Below are 24,467 nucleotides of genomic sequence, written 5' to 3' on the forward strand. Positions count from 1 at the left end.
TAATTTTCAACGTTCGACGTTTGTTTGTGAGTAAATTATCCCTTTTAGCCTCTGTTTTTTGATCAATGTGGCCAGTACTATGTCTTTATCTGTGTTAAAAGACATGATAGAGATTACTGCCTGCAGCGTTAAGGGTTTTCATGTTCTTCACACAGAAACCCTGACATTCCTCTTTTTTTTTTCCATTTTAGCATATTCTTGCTACTGTTCTCTCTGTTCTCATCTTTCTTTCCACTAATGCAACTAGTCGAGGCAGACGGTCTACAACAGGGGTGTCAAACTCCCCGCCCGCCAGAGCTTACATATGATTAGCACTGCATGGTTCAGCTGCAAATATGTCTGTTCTTCTAAATTCATAAAATTAAATTATTTTATCTGACATATATGGAAGCCTGCAATTTTTCTATGCTCATTATTTAAGGATTTCACCGCAAATTGTTTGGTTTTAACTAAATTTTTTCCTCAAAACTTACTATTTCTCACAAATAATCATGTACAAATCCCTACAGTTATTATTATTTTATTTTATTTTATTTTTAAATGACGCAAATTCAACAATCATTGAGGTCAAATACTGGACATGAATATACTGTAACTGCAGTATGCTTAAGGATGTTCTAAGAAATCCATCACTTACATTGTTCAAATTGCACTTTTTTCCTGTACTTTTCCTGTTCGTCTCATACTAAAGATCAAACTGGGCTTTTTTTTTGATATCAGGCACCTTATGAATAATTTGAAATTTAATTTCGTGAGTAAAAGAAACGTCTTTTTTCCCTGAAGTGGGCCTTGTTGTAACCCCAGAAACACAAACCTACGACCTACATACATTATCTGGCCGTCTCATCGTTTATCTTACAGTGGCAGAATCAGGATAGATTGGTTCAATTAGACTGGCCTTTAATGTAATCTGTTTAATCCATTCCCATCATCAAAGCCAATACCTCGCTCTCTCCTCCGAGGGTGGGATTAGCTTTCCGAGTGCATCTCTGAGTGTGTGCACCTCCGGTTCTCCTCCATCCTGACCAAATTTGTTCTTTTACAGCTGTCTGCGACTCAGTGTCTCCTGTGAAGTTTTAATGGTTGAAGATTTAAGATCTTCATATCCTTCCACAGATTGCAAGCACTGTTTGGCCAAAAGCCCAGTGCTGTAGTAAAAAGACAAGAGGATGGTTGGGCTATTTAACCCTAAACCCCCCCCCCCTCCTGAAGAAGAAGCAATGATTTCGTTCCCTTAAGTCACTGGTTCTCAAACTTTTTTAAAGCTTATTTCTGAATCCCAGTATAACCCCATTTGTCTGACTACAACATTTTGCTCATGATGATGGAATGAACGAGTGATAACACACATTTTAGAGAATCTAACTTTGTAAATAAATTAAAAAAACTCTCATTTTCTGTTTTTTTTCAGTCATTTTGTTTTTGATATTTAGATCATTTTCTCCCAGCGTGTGTGTTTGGTGTCATTTTGTATGTTTCTCTGTTATTTTTGAGTATTTTATGGTAATGTTGTGTATTTTTCTCTCATTTAGTGTGTCTTTTGTTGTTATTTGTTTCATTCTACATGATATTATTCTATAATTTTGTGTGTTGTTGGTGTCGTTTGGTTGTTTCTCATGCTGTTTTGTATTTTCTCAGTTATTTTTTTGTGTATTTTGCAGTATTGTTGTGTATTTTTCTCTCATTTAGTGTGTCTTTGTGTTGCTGGTGAGCATTTTTCTCTCTTAGTGTTTTTGGTGTCATTTTTGTGTCATTTTGTGGTCGTTTTTCTGCTCTTTTTACTATTCACTATTATACATCATCTTGTTTTGTGTGTTTTTATTGTCGTTTTATAAGTTGCAGGTCATATTTAGTGTGATTATCATTTTTAACTAAAAATAAACATTATAAACCCATATTTTCAACGCTTTCGTTTGTTAATTTTCCACTCTCTCTTTCATGTTTTCCCCTGTTGTGCCATTGCGTACCCCCCCATTTGAGAAACACTGCCTCAACAGATGAATTGGGGGAAAAATACAATTTCAGAAATCACTTGAAAGCTTTGTTGAATTAGCTGCAGCGTACATGTCAGGCCAACTAAAGCATTTATTGAATTCATGGATGTCATCCAACAGCTGCAATCTGATTTCACCTGCTGAGATTTTATACTCAAAACTCAATATAATATTTTCACATGCTTCCAACTGGTGCTTTGATTTCTGCACGAGAGTTTAAATTATTCTTTTTTTCACACCACAGCAAGCCTGTAGATACAGAAGCTACACATGGTGTGCGTGTGTGTGTGTTTTGGTCATGTTTGGGCACACAAAGGTGTGACATTGTAGTCCTTCAGGGCATGGTTCAGCCACACACACACACACACACACACACACACACACACTGAGTGCTGTTGACAGGTTTGATCAGAGCTGATTGATTGGGTGACATGGGGTGATGCTGCACATAGCAACATGGTGGGGTGAGGTGACACACACACACACACACACACACACACACACACACACACACACACACACACACACACACACACACACACACACACACCCCTCTGTGAACACAACCCCTGTAGCAAACCATATCAGACATTGGATATTGACGAGGCAAATGGTCAGAATCAATGTTTGTTGATTGGGCAGAACTAACACTGAACCAAGTGTTTCTACAGTGTTTCAAGGCTGTTAAACCCCATTTGTGCTTTATTATTTTCTATCATTTCTATCCTATGTCCAATCACAATGATTTTTCATACTTTTTTTTAATGGAAACCACGCATGCATCTGTAATTCTTCTTGCAGAGAAACAAATCCCAAACAAATGCTTTTTTTTTTTTTTTTTTTTTTTTTTACACATTTACTTGTTTTGAAACTCGAGGCTTAGACATGAGAATTATTGAAACATTCAGAATTACAGCAATAATATTTGGCCAATTTAAAAAGCATTACACCACAAATGGTCTCCAGTGAAACGCTATGACAACATTTCTATGTGCAGTTACTGCCACCTGCTGGTCATTGTGTGAAAACACAAAGTGGAAAAGTTAGAAATCATATTAAAGTAACGTTTGTTTGTTTTGTTTTTTTCTTCCCTAAATTGATGTGAAAGAACATTGATTTTAAATTATTTAATTAAAAAAAAGTCTTCTGCAGATGTTCTGTGTTCTAAATTCTATGTTGCAGTCAGTTTGGGGGAAAATCTGTTAGGTTTCTTTACTTAATCATATAAAAAAAAATAATAACAGACCTGCCCAGCTTAAAAATGGTGCCATCAAAAGCAACTTAACAGATATGCAACTTTTATCACAGTGGGGGCCACAAAAATGCGTTTGATCCGAGGGCCACTTTTTCACATCATCATTTCAAGCATTAATACAGTGATCAATGTTGTTGTTTTGTATATTTTTGTTGTCATTGTATATCATCTTTTTTTTTATTCATCTAATTTTATTCTCATGTTTTTCTGTTTGCTTTGTTTTATATTAGTTATTATAGCTTTTTTTTGGGTCATTTTTTGTTGTTTTGTATGTTTTTTGAGTCGTTTTGTGCGTTGACTGCACAATATGTGGCCCCCGAGCCATCACTTACATATGTCTAATTTATACATTTTATGTTATGGCTTCAATCGCACACAAAGGGTATCATTTGAAAAGAGGTTTTCAACGTTCTACTGATTTCTCTTGGAAACAAGATTGTATTTGCAATGAGAATATTTATATTAATTCTCCAATAAGCAAACAAAAAAACAGGGCTACACTATTAACATGATTGTTAAAAGTATGGAAGACACGTTTTATACATTCCAAGTTATTCAACATCGACATTTAAATGATGTAAGTTAAAGTTAAACTGCTCAGTGCAGCAAAAAAGGTTCCCCAGGCACTAAACCTAGAGCAGCATAACTAGACAAAGGCTCAGCATTGACCTGAATCAACCCTAACCACACTTTCTCAAAGAAGAAAGTGTTAAATTTAGCCTTAAAAGTAGAGAAAGTACCAGCCTCCAATACTGAAACTGGGAGCTGAAAACATGAGCGAGGAGCCTGACAGCTGAACAATTTGATTTAAACCATTTTTAACAGTTTCAATCAGTGTTTCTCAAATGTGGGTACGTGTACCCTTAGGGGTACGTGATGGCACTGCAGGGGGTACTTTAGAGAGAGAGAGAAAGTGGAAAATGAACAAATAAAGTGTCAGTCTTGGTCCCGACCCAGGCGTGATGTGAGCAGAAATGATAAAAACTATAGAAATAAATCTATTCAGGGGCGGCTAAATCAGTGTTTTACAACCTTGGGGTCGGGACCCCATGTGGGGTCACCTGGGGTTGCATGAAATTTCTGAAAAATGTAAACAGATTTTTTAAATGTTTTAATTATTATTATTATTATTATTATTATTATTATTATTATTATTATTATTATTATTATTATTATTATTATTGTTATTAAAACAACACACAATTATAACAAATGTATTCCTTTACTTTCACTTTGTGAAATATAAATCTATTTCAACTAAAATGCAGTAAAATAATAAAATATCTGAGATCAAACGTGTTAAAAAACTAATACTTTGGGTTCGCCATAAATCCAAAAAAGGTTGTGAACCATTGCATTTTTTTTTTCACTTATCTTGTGTAATCAGTCATTCATTCCATCATTGTGATCTATGGTTTTTTTTTTTTTTTTAAAAACTAGTTTTCTAAGCAAAATGCTATAGTCGGACAAAGGGGGGACTTGAGCCAAAAAACTTTGAAAACGACTTGTTTAAATAACTGATACTTTCCTCTGATTTCATAGATAAATAGAGCTGTGTATCATCTGCATAACAGCAAAAATCACATTATTCTTTGTTATAAAGTGGCCCAGTGGTAGAATATATAATGTAAAAACTAGATCAGGAGTGCAAATCCTTTCTGTTTTCTGGTTCTAGATAGCAGCCCTCAGATACACCATTACACGTTTTATTTTTAGCCTAGCAGACGTGCGCACGCAACTTAAAACGACAGATGGGAAAGTGACAACTGCACGGCAAAGCAAAGTGACACCAGGCTTGAGACTCTGACGCTGAGAAAAAGTTTGATTCCAAACCGACATGGCAGGAATAGGCAACTGGCGGCGCGGGGGCCACATGCGGCCCTTGGTCTAATTTTATGCGGCCCCCAAAGTAAATGTACAAAATGACAGAAAAATACATGAAACACAAGCAAGAATACGTTCAAAAAAATACAATGCATTACAACATTGCAGGAAAATACAAGAAATTACAAGAAAGACACAGAAAATACCCCCCAAAAAACACACAAAACGACGACAAAAATGATCAAAACAACAACAGTAATAGAGAAAATTACTTGAAAAATGACAGAAAATGACATGAAAAGTACACAAAAAGACAAGAAAAACACGAAAAATGACTCCGCAAACCCACAGTACTCACAAACAAGCAACACGACAACAGAAATACGTGAAAATCACTCCAAAAAACGCAAAATGACAACACAAATGCACAATATGACTCCAAAAAATGTATATTTTACAGGAAAAAATACACCAAAGGACTACAGAAACGCACAAAGTGCCTCACAGCGAGCAAGTCAACAACTAATATACACAGAATGAGAGAAAAACACTGAAAATTACTGTATAAATGATTTGTTATTTCCAAGTTAATGCTCAGATCGCTCATTATTCTAAATGCTGACATGAATGTTCATCCCTCCGATCAAACGAACACATTTTTGTGCATCCGCTGTGAAAAAAGTTGCCTACCTGTGATATGTGACATTTTAATACATCATCATTAACTTTTATATATGGCTATAGTTACACATCAATTAAAATGCTCACAGGAAGAAGGGTGTTTAAGTAAAAGGGAAGGTGGAAACTTTCTCTACCGACCTCAGAGACAAGAGGGACGATAACCCTCAGCTCATGCATGAGTCTATTCATTAACTTCTGTCCCTGAGCTCTCACTTCCACTCGCCTGGCCCTCAACGCTCATCTCCTAATCTGCACCTAAATTCATTCCTCATCATCAGAAAACTGCTGAAACTCATCTTTGAGTCCTGTCACAGTCTGGGGGCATTAATCAGAAAAGCCAAACACTGCTTAACTAAGCTTAACTGTTGGAGGGTTTTTACCGCTTCGATGTTAGCATCGCCATTAATCCCTCGTGCCGGTGACAGGGCAAGAATAGCTCCGCAAGCACAATATATGGACAAGTGCTGAGCCATAACTTTGGATGGAGAAAAAAAGTGTGTGACATTATTTGGCATCAATTTGTGATAGATTCACCTTTTATTTTGTTAATTCTATTTCCTCACAGGAAATTTGATCCAATATTTCTACATAGTCTGACGTGGACATCAAACTATATTTCCCTGTTGATTTCAGATCTAATCAAATCATTTTATTATTTTGATTTGGGTGTGTGAGCCAACATTTTGTGCAATATTACAATGTTCTCATCTTGTTTTCCACAAAAAGTGCAATATTTGGACTTTACGTGTGCTGTTATAACACAATAAAGGGAATTGACACGGCAGAGTTAATAAATCATGATGGCAAAACATTTAATTCATTGCAGTTGGTTTCTGAAAAGAACAAAAAAAACAATATTTCTCTGCGTTTTCTTTAACGACTTGAGAATTTTGAAGAAATCAGTAAAGAAAAATATAGCATAAAAGAGCCTTTTTTGGTCATTTTTAAAAATAATTTATTTGATAACCAAGCTAAGAATACTCTAATTTACTATTTATTGCCATTGGTTCTGTTGTTAGTTTTTGTTTTAGTCTATTTTAAGTTTTTTGTGCTCTATCTGTAATAGTATTACTTCAAATAAATACAAAAAACTCTAATTGTATGTTTCAATGCATTTTTGCCATTTGTTTTTTTCCTTTTTCTTTAGGATTTAAAGACTATTGACTGTAACACCACTTTATTCTGCTGAAAACAAATTCATTTTATATTAAAAAATGTTGTTGATTGATCCTCATCCAATTCTTGACTTTTTAATCAAAGTATTTCAAAGAGTGAGCGGCTATTACAATTTAATTTTGCTGAGAATGGTGGTTTGTGACGTTTTTGTGACTTCTTACGTCATGATCCACTGTTAGCCCCGCCCCTTTTTTATAAAAAACAAGCTCCTGTGGACTCTGTGGTGAGTAGGTTGGATTGAAAATCTTAAAAGGGGGAAACTTTTTAACCCCTTATTACCTGTTTTCATTTTGCAACATCCTTTGTCTAATTTTTTCCACACTTTTTTCAGACTTTAGCTCCGTTTGCCAATAAATATCCATTTTTTCCTAGATTTTGTCAATTTTTGCACACTTTTATCCAAATTTTGTCCTTTCTTTAATTTTTTTTGGCCACTTTTCAGCCAAATAAGCCAACTTTTGGCCCAAATAATACCACTTGTTTCATTTTTCCCTACATTTTTGCCCTTCTTCACTATGGTTTACCACATTTTCCAATTTAAGCTACCCTTTACCATTACATACCACCTGGTTCCCCTTTATTTGCCCATTTTTTGGCCATTCTTGACTGCTTTTGGCCCATTTTAGTCCCTCTACGCTCTTTTCTTGCCACATTTTTGCCACTTTTGGACCATTTTTTGGCCACCTGTTACTCGTTCGTCAAACACTATCAACCACCCCCTCCCTGCCCCCCCCCATAAAATTAAAAAAATGTAGCAGACCAGCCCACTTTGGGTCAAAGGCCCACCGGGATGATGCTTGCTTTGCCAGATGGCCACTCCACCCCTGGTATTGGGTAGTTACTAGTTAGCATGGTATAGATTGTTCTTTGGAGATTAGTATAGACTGGGCGTGGCTTAACTGCTCCAGCAGCCCCGCCCATAATCAAGGTATTTTTTAGATATATTTTTGCTAGCATTAGCATAAATTGGGCGCCCCCTGTAGCTTGGCGCCCTCTTTTCCAGAGTCTAATATAAAAACCTTTCCGTCTCACTTTCTCCGTTTTACCAAATTGTTCAACCTTGTCAGCTTCCTTCTCTAAGCGCCTTCCTCTCTGATGTTATTTATGTGTTTGCAGACAGTTTAGAGCCATGAAACCAGATGGTCGTTAGCATCTCCTTAAATCTCAAAGCCCAATATTCATCTGACTAACTCGTTTTTATCACGCTGTTCAATCCAATCAAAGAACAAATCAGTTTTATGTCATTGTATTGTCGTAATAACATCCAGCGTCTGCTCGTGTCGGATATGGTTTCAATATTTAGCTGCACAATAAAAACACTTTCCCCCTCAAGCGCGTCAAGGGTTTGTTCGTCATGATGTTCACGCGTGTGTCCAGGGTCTTCTACAGGACTCCTTTCGTACGTTTGCTCCTCCACACCACCACCGCCGTCATGAACAGCGTGATGAACACGGGCACGGCGATAAACGGGGCAAGGACGCTGACGGGCGGATCGTGGATGAGTCGTCCCGTCAGAGAGCAGTCGTGGAAGTAGATCTGGTGAACCTCCATGAAGAACCTGTCCACCACCTGGTTGGGCCAATAGCAATCCATCCTCAAGGCCACCTGGTAGGTGCAGTTTGTGAGGCCTTCGTAAATCCTGCAACAAAAATATTAAAGAAAGAAAGTCGATCTCCGACAAGTACTGTATACATATGTGTGTGTGTGTGAACCTCTGTGCAATAAGGTTCTTGACAACCAGGGCGTCTATGAAAGAGCAAGAGCAGAGTGAGAGATTCCTGTTGGTTGGAAAGTAGACAAACGCATGTCTAGAATTACCAACGGGATTATGGGAGCCTAAATATAACTGCGGCGTGGGGAAGTGGAGATGCATACCAAAAGGACAGCGCTCACAACACAGGATGGCACCATACCAAAGAGGTCGTGTAACACACATAGAGTAGTGGTCCACAAACTTTTTTGGCCCAAGTACCCCCTTTCTCTTATTTCTGAGTCCTAGTGCCCCCCTTTGTCCGACGACAACGTTTTGCTTTAAAAACTAACAACTTTAGAACATAATGATGGGATGAACTAGTGATAACACACATTTTAAGGAATCACATTTTGTAAATAAGTAGAAACAAACAGTATTCAGTGCAGTGGTTACCAACCTTTTTTGGATCGTGACCCCATTCAAGAAAGACATTTGTTATACATGCATTTTAGTTGATATAGATTTATATTTCACAAAGTCAAAGTATAAAAATACACTTGTACAGATTGTGTGTTGTTTTAATGAAGAAGAAGAAAAAAAAAAAAAAAAAAAAAAAAAAAAAAAATATATATATATATATATATATATATATATATATATATATATATATATATATATATATATATATAAAATTCAAAAATATATTTACATTTTGCAGAAATTTCAGGTGACCCCAAATGGGTTCCCGACCCCAAGGTTGAAAAACAGTGATTCAGTATATATCTATTTCTCTAGTTTTGATCATTTTTGGTCATATCATGCCTGGGGTGGGACCAAGACTGAGACTTTATTTGTTAATTTTCTAAAGTACCCCCTGCAGTGCCATCATGTACCCCTCTGGGTACACGCACTTCCATTGAGAATTTGAGTTCCCCTTCAGTCATTTAACCTGAAGCCATGTGCCCCCTACTTTTGCATACTTAAAAAACATAATAATGTCATGTCATAGACAATGTAGCTTACAGTTATGAGTGGGTGCGCTCCCCAGTTACGTTCTGTTTTCTTACTGTGTTCAATTGTACAATATGTAGAATAATAATAAATGTTTTGCACAATGCATTGTGGGACAATGCAAAAGATGATTTTTTTGGCGCAATATTTGTCAGGTGACCGTATCTTCAATCAGAGTGACTTGATTAGAAATCAAAGTGACTGCTTTCAGAAAAGTGGTGTTTTTGTGTTGTTATTATGTTATTTACCGTGCCCAGCAGCTTCAAAAATACAATAAATCTATGGGATATTTCTACCATCCATTGTTTTCCTTCCACTTTACATGGTGTCCATGTCAATAGCTAGCTAAATCCTCTTTTATGTAATGTAATATGAGTATATTTCCACCTGTTTAAATGTTTGTTACGCCACATTGTCACGTACCCCTTCATTTGTGTCAAATGTAATGAGAACAGTTCAGTGCAAACAGCAGCGGTAGAACCATTGCACCTGATATCTACGGCAGGCAGCACTATAATTACTGAGAGTCATTCTAATTAAAGGTTGTGTGATTTTAATGCCAGTCACATCGTTACAGTGATTGCAAATGTTGCACAATCTCAAAGCTGGAGCAGCGAATAGTATTAACGTAAAATTATTACATAGATGAGCAACACTATAATATAGATAATGTGATTGTTTAGGATCAGAGGGCCAAATTATCAACATTTATGTCATATATATACATATATTTACAGTAATTATCAATATAAGCATTACCACAGGAAGGTAAACAGTGTTTTTCTTTCCCATTCTGTGTGTGTTTGTTGTTGTTTTGTGTTTTTGGGAATCATTTATTGTACTTTTGTTGTCATTCTTCATGCATTTGGTGTGTTTTGTAATCATCTTTTTATGTGTATTGCAAGTACGTTGGTGGATTTTTCTGTTTTGTGTTTTTGTTGTAATTTTGTATATTTTTCTTTCATTTTGTGTGCGCTCGTTATTTTGTGCTTTGGACTCATTTTGTGATTTTATTTTTCTTGTCATCTTGGGTGTATTTTGAGTCATTGTGTGCTTTTTTGTTGTTGTCACATTGTGTTTTTGGACTCTTTGGAAACTTATTTGTTGATTTATGTTGTCATTTTGAATTTTTTTATTGGCACAATATGTGTGTTTAAGAGTAATTGTATTTATTCTTGTTGTCGTTTTTGTGTAATTTTTGCCGTTTTTTTGGGTGTATTTTTCTGTCATTTGGTGTATTTTGTAACAATCTTGTGTGTTTTGCAAGTAATTCAGTGCAAAGTCTTTGTTTTTTTGTGTTTTTGGAGTCATTTTTGTTGTCATTTTGTATATTTTTCTTTCATTTTGTGAGTTTTTTGTCTATAAGGCCACACAAAGTCAGACTAAGGGCCTCTCGTGGGCCACGCGCTGCCATTTGCCTATGCCTGGTATACTACCAAGAGCATTTTGTATGATTTAAGGTGAATGTTGATTGCGTATAGATTACCCATAATGCACTACTCACTCCAAGGTGTCGGGCCAGCTGCACCACAAGCTCCGGTCCACTCCTCCGATGTCCAATGTGAACTTAGCCAAGCAGAGATCACTGATAATCCTTTGGTAAAAACCTCTGTCGCAGGCGGACACGAATGAAAACACGTGTGCTGCTGGAGACACAAATAATAAAAAAAAAAATTATTCTTTTTATTAGTCAGTATTCACTGCACTCAGTGATGTTGAAATAATAAGGTCAGAGCCTGGCGCTGGTTATTCCTACTGGGCTGTTTCTTCCCTATTAAAAGTGCTACATTCACTAAGAAAAAGATTTTAATTTCCAATCAGAGTCTTAATCCCATTTGTTTACTTCAGAGATGTGAACAAAGAGCCTGTTAATGGGGGGGGGAGACCTCAGACGTCCCACAGGGCCCCACTGAGCAGGTAGTGGAATGCTGAAGCTGATGAAAAAAGGCTCCAACAGGTTGTTTTCAAAAGAAATATGGCAATATTTGGTGTGTACTGGGTTGATAAGGGCTAATTTACATGAGAAATATATCATCAAAGGACTCAGAAACACTCAGTGCTTTGATCTGAGAGACAATCTGATGGTGAAAGTTATTATTATGCCAATATACAACTGTTGAGTAGCAGTTATTAGATGAATACCACCCACCAAGTGAGAAAGATGTGAATCTTTTGGCATGTGCTGCTGGGAAAATCTGACATTTATCTTGGCTGTGAACCAGCGGTTCACTGTATTTTCCATGACAGACGCCAGAGCAGTTTTATCGTAACAAATGTGTATTTTAAAAAATACATTTAAAAAAGTTGTTATCACAATGGTGGAATTAAACATTGCAGAAAACATGTGTTAGCTACCTAAATTTGGATTTCGTTACCGTAATCGGAGGTCGATTTGTGTTGTTTTTATTCATAAAAAAAACAAATGTTGCTTCACTAAAAAAAGAAAATCATCAAAGAAAATCACTTCAATGAAAAAAAGTTGCTTTGATTAAAAAAATATTTCAATCAAAAATGAAAATGAAAAAAAAAAATCTACATTTGTTTCACTTCAGTCAAAAAAAAGGGTTTGAATGTAAGCAAATATTTGACACACACACACACAAATGCATTTTATTGAGAATATTTTTGATTGAAGAGATCCCATATACAGTATGATCCAAATAAAATAAAAAAATAATGACATTTTTTTTTAAAATTTGGAAAGAAAATTACTTCAATAAAGAAGCCTTTTCAATAATAATAATGCATTTTTAGTTTTAATTAGCAAATATTAGTTTTCAATTACCGTTAACACTTTTTAAATGCAAAAAACTAACTTAAAAATATATATATATTTTCAAGCCAAAAAATTGACTTCACTTCACTCAATAAAAACCTTTTTCCCAAATACAAAATGTTTCAAATTTAATTTTTTAGCTGCATTTAAACACTTGATTCTTCAATTCAACCAACTATTTTGAATGAAGTAAATTTCTATAGACAAAGCTAACTCTGTAAATGACTTTGGGTGATCAAAATAAATATGAAAAACTGAAGTCCTTGGTTAAAACAAACACCGGTTGAGTAAATGGGGCAGAATAAACATGAAAAGAAATAGATTTGCCACTCGTTTGCCTAATCTGATCAAGTTCTCTCCCACATAGTTAGAGAAAAGTCCAAACTTGAACTCACCTGCCATTAAGAGCACAAACACAGCTCTCACAGGGGACACGCTCTCCACCACCATCCTGACCTCCACGATCTGTTTACACACTCACCTCATTTTTCATCTACAAATCAAATCTATTTGTCCTGAGACAAAACAAATCAGCCTCACTCTGTGGAGGACTGTAAAAGGCAAAAGCAGCCTCCTTTCCGTCCCTTCCCTTCCTGTGAATGTGGCCCTGGCCCCTGCCTGCCTGTGCCTGTCATCTGAGCCTCTCACTAGGAGCTGCACATAGGGGGCAAAACAAAGTCAGCCTCCAAAATTAGTGCTAGTCACGACACAGACTGTAGTCCTACTGGAAAACAAGGACAAGGAGCTCGGCACCGCGATGCTTGTAAAATACAAAATGCTCTAAAAGCAGACATAGGCAACTGGCGGCCCGGGGCCCACATGCGGCCCTCGTGGTACTTTTATGCAGCCCCCAAAATAAATACACAAAACAAGAGCGAGAATACATTAAAAAATACAAAGAGCTACGACATTGCAGGAAAATATAGTGAAAGACAAGAGAAAATACCCCCAAAAACACACAAAACTACTAGAAAAATGAACAAAACGACAACAGTAATGCACAAAATGACTCAGAAAAATATACAAAATTACGGAAAATGACGACAAAACAAGAGAAACACAAAAAATGACTCCGCAAACCCACAGTACTAACAAACAAGCAAAATGGCAGCACAAATACACAATATGACTCCAAAAAACATATATTTTACAGTAAAAAAATACACAAAAGGACTACAGAAATGCACAAAATGCTTCACGACGAGGAAGACAACGACAAACATACACAGAATGACAGAAAAAACACATAAAATTACTATAAAAACTCTTTGTTCTTTCCTGAATTAATGCTCAGATCACTCATTATTCTAAATGCTGACATGAATGTTGGTCATGTGACCCTCTGATCAAACACTTTTTTTCTCCGGCCCCGTTGTAAAAATAGTTGCCTACCTCTCCTCTAAACAACTGCTTGAGTTGCTTGTATTGGCACATGTACTTTTTTGAGTATATTTCCAAATCAGTAATTTTACTTGTACTTCAGTATGTTTTAAAAGAAGTAGTTATATTTCCACACCCAACCTGAGTAAATTGCTATTTTTTTGTTTTGAAATGATCAACAGACATTGTGAAACTACAAAAAAATAAATAAAAATGAAAATGACCAGAAAACAATCTAATGCATCACATCGTAGCCGACCAATCAGATTAATCATAATGCACCGCACCCAAAACAGCATTGAATGCTGGGTATTTCCTCAGTTTTAGAGTTCATAAATCAGTCCCACAGGGTAGCTGTGGCTACAGCAGTAGCTTACCACCTCTAAGTGTGGAGAGAAAGAATAATGCCATGTTGTAAAGCACTGAGAGTGACCAAAATAAGGCGCTATATAAATCCAATGCATTATTATTATTATTATTATTATTATTATTATTATTATTATTATTATTATAAATGTAGCTATACTTCATTTATTTTTTATTTAATTCATATATATATATATATATATATATATATATATATATATATATATATATACTGTATGTTGGTTTGCATTTTCATGAAAGGAACAAATAAATAAATGGCTACGTTTTACTTGTACTTGATTATTTTAAGTATGATTTACTTGTTCAATCATGTAACAGTAATTCTACCTGAGTAGGATGCATCTCTTTACACCTCTGATTAAATGTGATAAACAACACCTTATCATGCACACTTTCCTGAAAAGATGCAGTTTAAAAGCAAATTTATATTAATGCAGAAAACTATACTTCAAAAATCAAAACAATCATTTAACTACTGCTCCTTGTCATTAAAGCTGTTTTAATTACAAACCTAATGTTATTACTTTGATTTTTGTTGTCGTTGATTACTTCCATCTCCAGTCAAACCTGACTGCACGCTCACACAGGAACCCACTTCACAGCAAATAGTGTGTGTGTGTGTGTGTGTGTGTGCACATGTGGGCAGCTATCCTCTCAAGTTCATGTGTGATTTCCTCACATTTAATATGAAATATTGAAAAACTAAAACGAATAAAAGTATAATATTTACTCAGGTAAAAAATAAAAGAAGGATAGCTGACATACTTTCCAAATAGGTAAATAATTTGACATTCTATCAACATATTACATGATATCACATGATTAAATCATGTAAATGATTGATAAGCTTCTTCAAATTTAATGATTTTAAATTTTGATATGATTAAAAACCCCAAATAGCTTAGTTTGATTTATTTCCCTTTTAATAATCGATCATTCATGAATGCATTTTAAAACTACGGTGGCTGAGAAGTGCAAAACACTTTTACAAATGCCACAACAGATTTACAGTGTACAGGTGTTTCCATATTTGTTAAGTTGTTTTGAAGTTTTGTGTAAGTGTTTTGCTATTTGATTTTTTTTTTTAAATCATTATATATATATATATATATATATATTTGTTTTCAAAATTGTAAATTTGTTGTAGCATTTGTAAAAGTGTTTTGGCATTTGTATTTTTTTTGTTATATATATATATATATATTTATTTATTTTTTTTTTTAATTATTATTGTAAAATTGTTGTGGCATTTGTAAAAGTGTTTTGCACTAGTCAGCCACCGTATAAAACCATAGAAGAAGAAGAAGAAGAAGAAGAAGAAGAAGAAGAAGAAGAAGAAGAAGAAGAAGAAGAAGAAGAAGAAGAAGAAGAAGAAGAAGAAGAAGAAGAAGAAGAAGAAGAAGAAAAAGGAAAAGAAAAAGAAAAAGAAAAAGAAGAAGAAGAAGATTTGTTGATTAATTGTGAATCCTCAGTATCACATAATTAACTTTGTTGAGTCCTGTATGTACTGTAGTGTGTAATTCCACCTGTGTGCCGGTAGAGGGCAGCAGAGGACACTAAACGGACCTTCAGCTGTGACAAACCAGGAAAGATCATTTCACTCCTTTTGCTCCTCGGCAGCACAACCTTGGGTCATGTTGGAGAATCGATCCAACAATATGTAAGTTTTCCCTCTGATTTATTCAAATGGTGCACAATTTTCAAAAGACACATGACATTTAGCTACTTGCTAGGTTCATGCCTTCATCGGGCACTTCAGACCATGCGTCGTCATCATTATTGGATGTTTTAAACTAAAGGAACTTTTTTTTCCTTGTCATATTCTTCATTAATTCTTATTTATTTATGTATTGATATTTGCTGTAAGTTGTTGTTTGCACGCTTCGTAAGTTCGACTTTGACTGATGATCAAGTTTAGTTCAAACCTAAACCGTGTTTAGTTGCTCACAGGTGTATTAATTAATTAAGAGCTGCTGCACGAGACGCCAAATCAGGGCACGTGATTAGTGAGAAAGGAGAAAGACGGGTTTTCTGAAAAGCAAGGAAAAGGGCTTAAACAAAAAAATAAATAATAATATATATATATATTGGGAAATAGTTTAATTGGCTGAAATGTGTGTCGATCACCCTTAAAGAGGCGTGTCCAAATAGGACCACCATCCCATCCTGGCGATCACCCGCTCCTCCCCCCTCCTCCTCCTCCTCCTCACCCCCCACCACCCACAGGCACCGGCGCAATGGCAGTATGAGGTGTAAACGGCTCAGAGTAACCCCCCGGTGGAAACCGATCCAAACACCGGACTTGGAAACGGTTAATAAACACTAACAAGGCGAGTGCGTAAAAGCTCTCCATCGGTGCTGGTCCCTGCGCACGCACGGAGGCTGAGACTGTGCCAGTGCTCCAGAAGAAGAAGAGGAAGATTCTTATTTTTTTTCTGCTTGATTTCTTTCTTTTTCTTTCTTTCTTCCTTCGTGTCCCTGATCAACGAGGATATCTCTTTGTTGGACATGTGAAGCACGGGAGATAACAACTACAGCAGGCTGATCCTCAAGATGAAGTTCCCCGCTTGTGTCCTCGTCACTTTGGTGCTGATCCGATCGAGCGTGGCGCAGTCAGGTGAGTCCATAATCTCATCAGCACCACCACACATTTCATTCAAAGCAACGGATCCACCCACGTAGCCGACATTAGAGTTGTTTCTTAACGTCCTCAGCAGGGGTTCAAACTTATTGAAGTGTTGGAAGTGTTGATCTAAACGCAACCTTTGACATCAGCCGCTCCTGGGAGTGCGTGCGCCGTGCGTAAAAAGCTCTACAAACTTACAGAGCTGATGCAATGACGCACAAAGGAGGCTTAATTTATTTTTTTATTTTTTTAATAAAAGAAAATACGCACTCGTAATAGTGAATATCACACCAGGAGCTTTGACTTTTAGCTTCCTATGGATGAACAGGCTGTGGATTCCCACACATCACCACAGGAGCACCAAAGAGAGAGCGCAGCGTTACATTGTTTGAACTCTCTCTCTTTTTTTTTTTTTAATTTCATTTCTTAGTTTCTATGAATAATTTCCACCCCTCACTTCATTAGAATCCCTCATTTGTTGTCGTGCATTACGCCTGCGTTGGATTTAAACGCATCTGTGCAGCAATACCAGAAGTTAATGATGATTTAACTCCTCTAATCAATCTGGTGGTTGTTTGTTTGTAGTTTTCCCTGTGTGATTAAACTCCTGTGGCAGGTAAACAAGAGCCATTTCTCCACTTGGAGTTTCCAGTCACAACTCAATGTGCAGATCTTGAAGTTTGAATGTATATTTGAACTCATCAAAGGCACTTTAATGCACTTTCATGTGTGAATAAGTTATAAGCATTGCAATGTGAGTGATCCATGAATCCAGATCTAAAAAATACTAATAAAATAAAAAAAATAGTAGTAGTGCTTTGGCATCAATCTGCATCACTAAAAAAAAAAAAAAAAAATAGAAATCCTAACACTTTTCTTTCTGCCCCTGAGGAGGACAGTCGAAGTTCTGGTGATTTGTTCTCTCTCTCTCTCTCTCTCTCTCTCTCTCTCATACACTTCTGTTGGCTCCAAATCTGATGCAGGCAGTGTCTATTAGGCATGAGTGGATGGATGCATGGATGGATGGCTGACAGGCGGGATGAATGGGGGGCAAGAAAACCCTCACTGGTTTATTTATTCTCAATGCACACACTGTGCTCTGAGATATTTGTGATGCAAATTCCGTCGAAGAATCCCAGCTATGCCTCTTGGGAAGTCGGTTACACTTGTGGGAACCACAGCGAGCAGTGCAGAGTTAAGTTGGTTAGCATCGAGCTCACACTTTAGTCTCACTTTCACCCCACGTGACTCAGCTTTTGTGCTTTCAAAAAAAAAAAACAAGAAAGAGCTGTCATCATCCTCATCATTTATCATCAATCCTCATTTAAAGTCAAGCGAGATGTGAGTGGAGGCGAGGGATGTTCACGTTTAAAAATGGGGTTTGAATTCATCTCCTGCTGTGTGACAAATGTCTGTAGCAATCCTGCCAGTCAGCCAGACACTTGTGTGTGTGTGTGTGTGTGTGTGTGTGTGTGTGTGTGTGTGTGTGTGTGTGTGTGTGTGTGTGTGTGTGTGTGGTGTGTGTGTGTGTGTGTGTGTGTGTGTGTGTGTGTGTGTGTGTGTGTGTGTGTGTGTGTGTGTGTTGTGGAGGTGTTCACACCGCAAAACTCTTGATTGATGTTTTTTGGCATTCTGACTTGTTATTGGCATCAAAATTGCATATTTATTTATGGGCTGCAGTCAGTCTTCTGCAGGATGATATTAATGTGGGAAATGCATCAAAAAGTAATTACAAAGAAAATAAATAATCCAGAGTTTCCATATTTTTTTTTGTTCTAGCCAACAGATAAGTCTATAGATTTATTTTGATTTAGATTTTTTTTAAGGTTTTTTGAAATATAAAAATTCTTGGTGCAACAATACACTAAATTCATGATGCGTTATCCATCCATGGAGACGATGCGATAGAATACATGATATTGTATTTGTGAGATCAATATGATACAGTATTTTGAAAAGAAAAGGTCAAAGAAATATGATTTATTAAATTAAAATATATTTACTTGAAACTCGGTATGAGTCTCAAACTAAACAACAAAAACAATCTAAACAATAAAATAAATAAGACTTTTACTTTTGAACCTCTTAAGCCCCAGCCACTTTCTTCGAAAATTACATACCCATAAAAAAAATATGTTTTTTTAAGCTCCTACATGACTCATTTTTGTTCAGATTGAAGTAGGACCTTTAGTGGTTACAGATTATGTGAAATTTTGGAAATATTTGATACTGAGTGACAATAAATCATGCTTTAAATACAGAAATCTGTAGTCCGCCCCAAATAAACCTAGAGATTTACATCAAATGCGAAGCCAATTCTAATTAACGAAGGCTATAAAAGTAGAAATAATTGAAGTAATTTTTATTTATGCAATAAAAACCACCCCCTGATGAGACATCTTGTAACGTCATAATTTTGCGAGACATCGTCCAAAGTCCACCCAGAAAATGACTATAATTGTGTATGTATTTACTTTTCTTGACGATTGTCATAACTATACTTTACACAATATCCCACCCATGCCTTGCATCAAAATGTGATTAAGAGTGTGTTGAAGACTTGTGATAAACTCTTGATTTTTGCTTAAATGTGTAAATAAAGAAGAAAAAGTTGGTTTGTGTTGGAGTATTCTGTGGTTAGAAGCTCAAGTTGCAATGTCCCCTCATAAAGTGGATTTAATAAGGGATAGCATTGATTTTTTTTTTTTGCTTTTCAGAAGGCTTTGATCTGGTTATTTCTACGTATGGAGAAAACGATCCACCAAATAGATGCATCAAAAATGCTGCATTGTCTTTAACTACTCCCGACTGAGACAATCAGTGTGCACGACTCATGAATTACTTTGCAATTTGGGATGAAATGACTCTCACACCCGTAATTGAATCCCTTATTTTGCAGTCTGTCTGTGTCTGTCTGTTGAAACAAATGGCGAGAGCATTAGTTCCCCAATGCGTGCAACAAATGCTGCATCTGTGTGTTTGGGTGACATTTGAAGACGTGCTCTCCTGTGAAATAGGCAGGGGGTGCTGGGTAAGGGGTGGGGGGTGACCGGCTGAATGCCAGTGTTAAATTACTGTGCGATCGTCAGCTGGCACGTATCACGCTGGCCAAAGCCTTGCACAAGACTTGAGGAAATGAGGATTCATTAGAAGACAATTAGTCCTTTTATCCTACTTTTTTGTTTTTGGTTCAGGCCACCAGGCTTTTATTTGACAGCATGAGTGATGAGCGAGTGACGGAATTCAATTTCACTTGAAATTAGTCAACATCGCTATCATATACCTTGATGTCTGCCAATCGAGGGTCGACCCCTGAAAAGCTGACGGTGTTTCTACAGCCTTGTTGGTCTGTGTTTGTGTGTGGAGGAGAGAAAGGCAAGAAAATAGAATAACATATAGAAAAGTCAGTTTGAGCAAAGAATAATACACATTCAGTGAGGGTGACATTGAGGTGTTGGCTGTTTTTTGCTTCCACTGTCAAAGCTGGACAGTCTCAGCGGGCTAGAAGGGAAGCCTTACAAATGACTGTGATGTGGGGGGGGGGTTGTAACGCTTTTCCAAGGCCTTACACAGCAGTACACTACATCTCATGGTACTCACAACTTGAATCAGCGCTGCGATTATTATCGGTCCGGGATGAACAAAGATACTTCTGTTTGAGGGGATGTTTTCTTGTCGTCTTGTCTCCTATTCTTCTACAAACCAGAGACATTACGAGAATCCGTGTGTCCTTCGTTAGTGTATAAATATTTGGGTGCCACTGCCACTCAAAGAACAGAAGTCCCTCTGTAAGCAGCGTGATATTCTATTTCTGAGATTTTTGGATATTGACGGGGAAATTGTACTAAAACTGAAGTCTCCTGCACCTGGTTTCCCTCCACAGGTCCTGGACCAGGTCTCCTCAGGACTGTTTAGGAATTATTTCAGCAGTTTTCTGGTTCTGCTCCTGTTTTTATGCAGTCTGGGGTTGTTTTAGCTCATAAAAAGCTGCTTATGTTTGTTTTGTTTTTTGGTGTTACAGCCCAAAAAGTATCTAGATAAACTGGTGACTGACTATTGACTGTGTGAGGCTGGTGTGAGAAACAATAGATGTTGGAGCTTCTACCATTTGACACTTTGGCAAAAACAATGACAGCTATTTTGAGGGTGGTAAAAATATTTATTTTGCACGTCATAATACCGCTAGCCACTCACGGCAGCCGTCAACACACACAGAAGTTGATCACAAGAAATGTAGAGCACCAGTAGATTCATTACACGACCTCTGGTTGTTTTAAGCACATATCATGTGCATTCTTTTCATAACGTCTGTTTTTTGTTTTGATTTACTTATGTATTAATAGTGTTTCAATTCACCAGTTCATCAGTTATGTATCTCATGCGTTGCTCCTTTTTTTTGTCAGGGAGTAAAAGTCCGCCCCCATCTATGGGTCCTCTCTGTGTTTTGAGATTAAAACATGAAGCTCTCGTCCATAGTTTCCCGTAAAGATCCAAATATCACACAAACAGAACAAGATTTAATTTTAAAACAGAAAACACTACTTGTCTGGTTTTTGATTTTTCTGTTTTGGTTTAAAGTCAGTAAAACAAAATAACCACACTGATGGTTTGTTTGTCATTTTGCTATGGGTTTTAAAATGGAATAACCAAAGAATGAACTGTACATGGATTTACGAGGCTGTTTTGCTTGACGTTTTTGTCTGCCCGTCGGCCCTACAAAGGGTCTTCTGTTCTCCGAGGTGCAGTGGCACCCAAATATTTATCCACTCAGTCACAACTGCACAGCATGTGGAGGGAATGATCCCAGATTATTAGCGTTATTGGCCTCTGTGATCATATAGCAGCACTTCTTAGCCCTGGTTTCTCATTGGCAGAGCAGACTTATGGACCCCGCGTTCTCCCAGGCTTTTGCTACCTAATTATGAGCAGGATTGGCTTTGGTTGGGCCGAGGCATCTGTTGCCAACTCTTACTGTGAGTTAGATTGGTCAGTGCAAGCCTGGGGGCCTGGCACAGATGTCCTTTTTTCCCCTCTATAGCGAGTGATACGACACTGTACTACATGCACTTCATTTTATTAATAATTTCACCATTTATTTATTTATCTGTTAGCAGAATTACGTAAGAAGTACTTTTAACTAAAGATAGACTTTACGCCATGGAAGATTCCATTCATAACTGAGGGGAGTCTAGGTTAATATACTTGATTCTGGATTGGGTTAAAAAATGGCTGACATTACACTGTAGGGATGTAACCATTAATCGTAAGGCAGTTAAAAATCGATTCATAGGTATCAAGATTGACATCGATACTTTGAAAATTGAATCGCAGTACTTTTTTTAAACAGCAGAGGGCGCGATATATTTATCCCTTCTCTTGTCCAGCAGTGTATGCGGCGGGTGGAATCTGATACTACTTTCTTTTTGGCCGCATTCTACTCTTAATCATGTTCATAAATGATTCCTTACCCCTTTAGCACCGAAAGAATATCTGTAAAATTACGTGAATATCTGTAAAAGTCACATTTTTCTATTAGCTCTGTCTGCTAGCATAGCATCTCTTCTTCACTGCAAGAACCGACCACTGGGTTACCAGCGCCCTCTGCTGGTCCAACCAAATATCTGACGTAAATCAGTGAAATGACTGTTTAAGGCACAAAATACATTTTCGGTTGCACTTTTAAAAATAAAAAGAACTATTATGCAGTTTTGCATTGTTTACTATAGAACCAGAATTTAAATTAATAAGCTTCTTCTTCATTTGTCTTATTCCTTTATTTATTTCATTCAAGATTTATTTTTAGTTAAATTGCATTGTTTTGAATAGTTTATCAAGGGATTCTTTTGACGAAGAAAAATAAAAGGAAAATAATAGTGTTTTCTAGTTTTTTTATGCCCCCCCCAAAGTAAATGTACAAAATGACAGAAAAATACACAAAACAAAAGCAAGAATACGTTAAAAAAATACAAAGCATTACAACATTGCAGGAAAATACAGAAGAAGACAAGAAAAACACAGAAAATACTCCAAAAACATACAAAACTACCACAAAAATTAACAAAACAACAGTAATGGAAACAAAATTACTCCAAATAACAACAAAACGACAACAAAAAATACACAAAACGACAACAGAAAAACACAAAACAACAAAAAATGTACAAAATTACAGAAAGACAAGAAAAACACAAAATAACTCCAAAAAGCATACACCTTACAGGAAAAATGCACAAAATGCCTCATAACAAGCAAGACAACAAAGAACTACACCGAATAACAGGAAAAACACAGTTACAATAAAAACTCTAGTTTTGTCTTGTGTTAATGCTCAGATTGTTTATTTATTCTAAATGCTGTCATGACTGTTGATAATGTGGCCCTTCCATCAAACAAACACATTTTTGTGCCCCCCCTCTTTTATAGATGTTGCCCACTTCTGGGGTAGGGTAACGAACAACACTTAATGACAGCCTTCATGACACCTTATTCATGTTAATGACAGCATAACGTCAGCCTTTATGTAGAAAACTTCATGTAAAGTGTCACCAAAAAACTCTAATATGTGAAATAAAAAAAAAAAAAGCAATTACGAACCAAGATATTAAATGTCAAAAATTTAATCTTGCTTCCTATTTGACTGATCTTTATGAAATTTGACTCCGTTATGTCAGGTTGGTTTTTTTCATAACTCGTAATAATAGTAATTTTGTGTTTTTCTGTCATTCTGTCATTCTGTGTATGTTTGATGTTGTCTTGCTTGTCGTTTTGTGCATTTCTGTAGTCCTTTTGTATATTTTTTGCTGTAAAACGTGTCGTATTGTGTATTTCTGTTGTCATTTTGCATTGTTTGGAGTAATTTTTGTGTATTTCTGTTGTTGTTTTGCTTGTTTGTTAGTACTGTGGGTTTGCCGAGTCATTTTTTGTGTTTTTCTTGTCTTTTGGTGTACTTGTGTTGTAATTCTGTATGTTTTTGTGTATTACTGTTGTCGATTTTTTTTTCCTTTTTGAAGTAGTTTTGTGTGTTTTTGGAGCATTTTCTGTGTTTTTCTCTCCTCTGCTCCTGTATTTTCCTGCAATGTTGTCTTTTAATGTATTCTTGATTTTGTTTTGTGTATTTTTCTTTCATTTTGTACATTTACTTTGGGGACTGCATAAAATCAGATCAAGTGCCGCATGTGGCCCCCAAGCCACCAGTTTAAAGTGTAAATGATCATGGTACCATGATTAGAATCATGTTGATCTAGATATCTGGCAAAGAAGAAGAGATTTGGCACTCTGTGCGCTTGTTTTCTGTCCAAAATATGTTGCATTGAGTGAAAAGAATAGACGTTACTTTAGTTTGTTACTGAAGGACACTCATGGTAACTGAAGGTTTGGTTGAAGTTGTAGATACTCAAACCTTGTTTCCTAAATTCCTTCCCACCTTAATGAAAAGGGGGAAAGATGGGGAAATGTTTCCTCTTTCCTCTCGTCTTTCTTCCAGACCACTAGAGGGTTTTTTTTTTTTGTCCCGCCACTTGTAATTCTACTCAGAGACAAATGCCCCCATCCTGCTTCTTCACAGCGCCACACACACACACACACACACACACACACACACACACACACACACTAGCCAACCTCAAAAACACACATTCAGATCATGCCTAGCATTGTGTGATGAC

The 24,467-nt window shown here is 36.5% G+C and overlaps 2 protein-coding genes across 5 annotated transcripts in view; one reads left to right on the plus strand and one right to left on the minus strand.

Annotated features, from left to right (window-relative positions):
• Positions 1-5,504: 5,504 nt before the first annotated feature.
• On the minus strand, positions 5,505-13,063 carry LOC114475635 (receptor activity-modifying protein 1-like). The gene is made up of 4 exons (XM_028466622.1): positions 12,806-13,063; positions 11,139-11,280; positions 7,228-8,569; positions 5,505-7,175 (listed from the first exon to the last, which is right to left on the minus strand). The coding sequence occupies exons 1-3, from the start codon at positions 12,858-12,860 to the stop codon at positions 8,314-8,316; spliced, it is 453 nt and encodes a 150-aa protein (XP_028322423.1). The 5' UTR covers positions 12,861-13,063; the 3' UTR covers positions 5,505-7,175; positions 7,228-8,313.
• Positions 13,064-15,757: 2,694 nt separating this feature from the next.
• LOC114475571 (receptor tyrosine-protein kinase erbB-4-like) overlaps positions 15,758-24,467 on the plus strand; it is a 344,779-nt gene continuing 336,069 nt past the window's right edge. For 3 of the 4 annotated variants that reach the window (XM_028466546.1, XM_028466518.1, XM_028466509.1), the window contains exon 1: positions 16,409-16,794. In XM_028466546.1, the coding sequence (XP_028322347.1) occupies positions 16,731-16,794 (64 nt within the window). In that variant the 5' untranslated portion in view covers positions 16,409-16,730. Of the gene's footprint in view, positions 15,838-16,408; positions 16,795-24,467 lie in introns of those variants that run through there. The other variant, XM_028466507.1, reaches the window with a different exon arrangement.

Source organism: Gouania willdenowi, chromosome 2 (assembly GCF_900634775.1).
Source record: "Gouania willdenowi chromosome 2, fGouWil2.1, whole genome shotgun sequence".
Lineage (NCBI taxonomy): Eukaryota > Metazoa > Chordata > Actinopteri > Blenniiformes > Gobiesocidae > Gouania > Gouania willdenowi.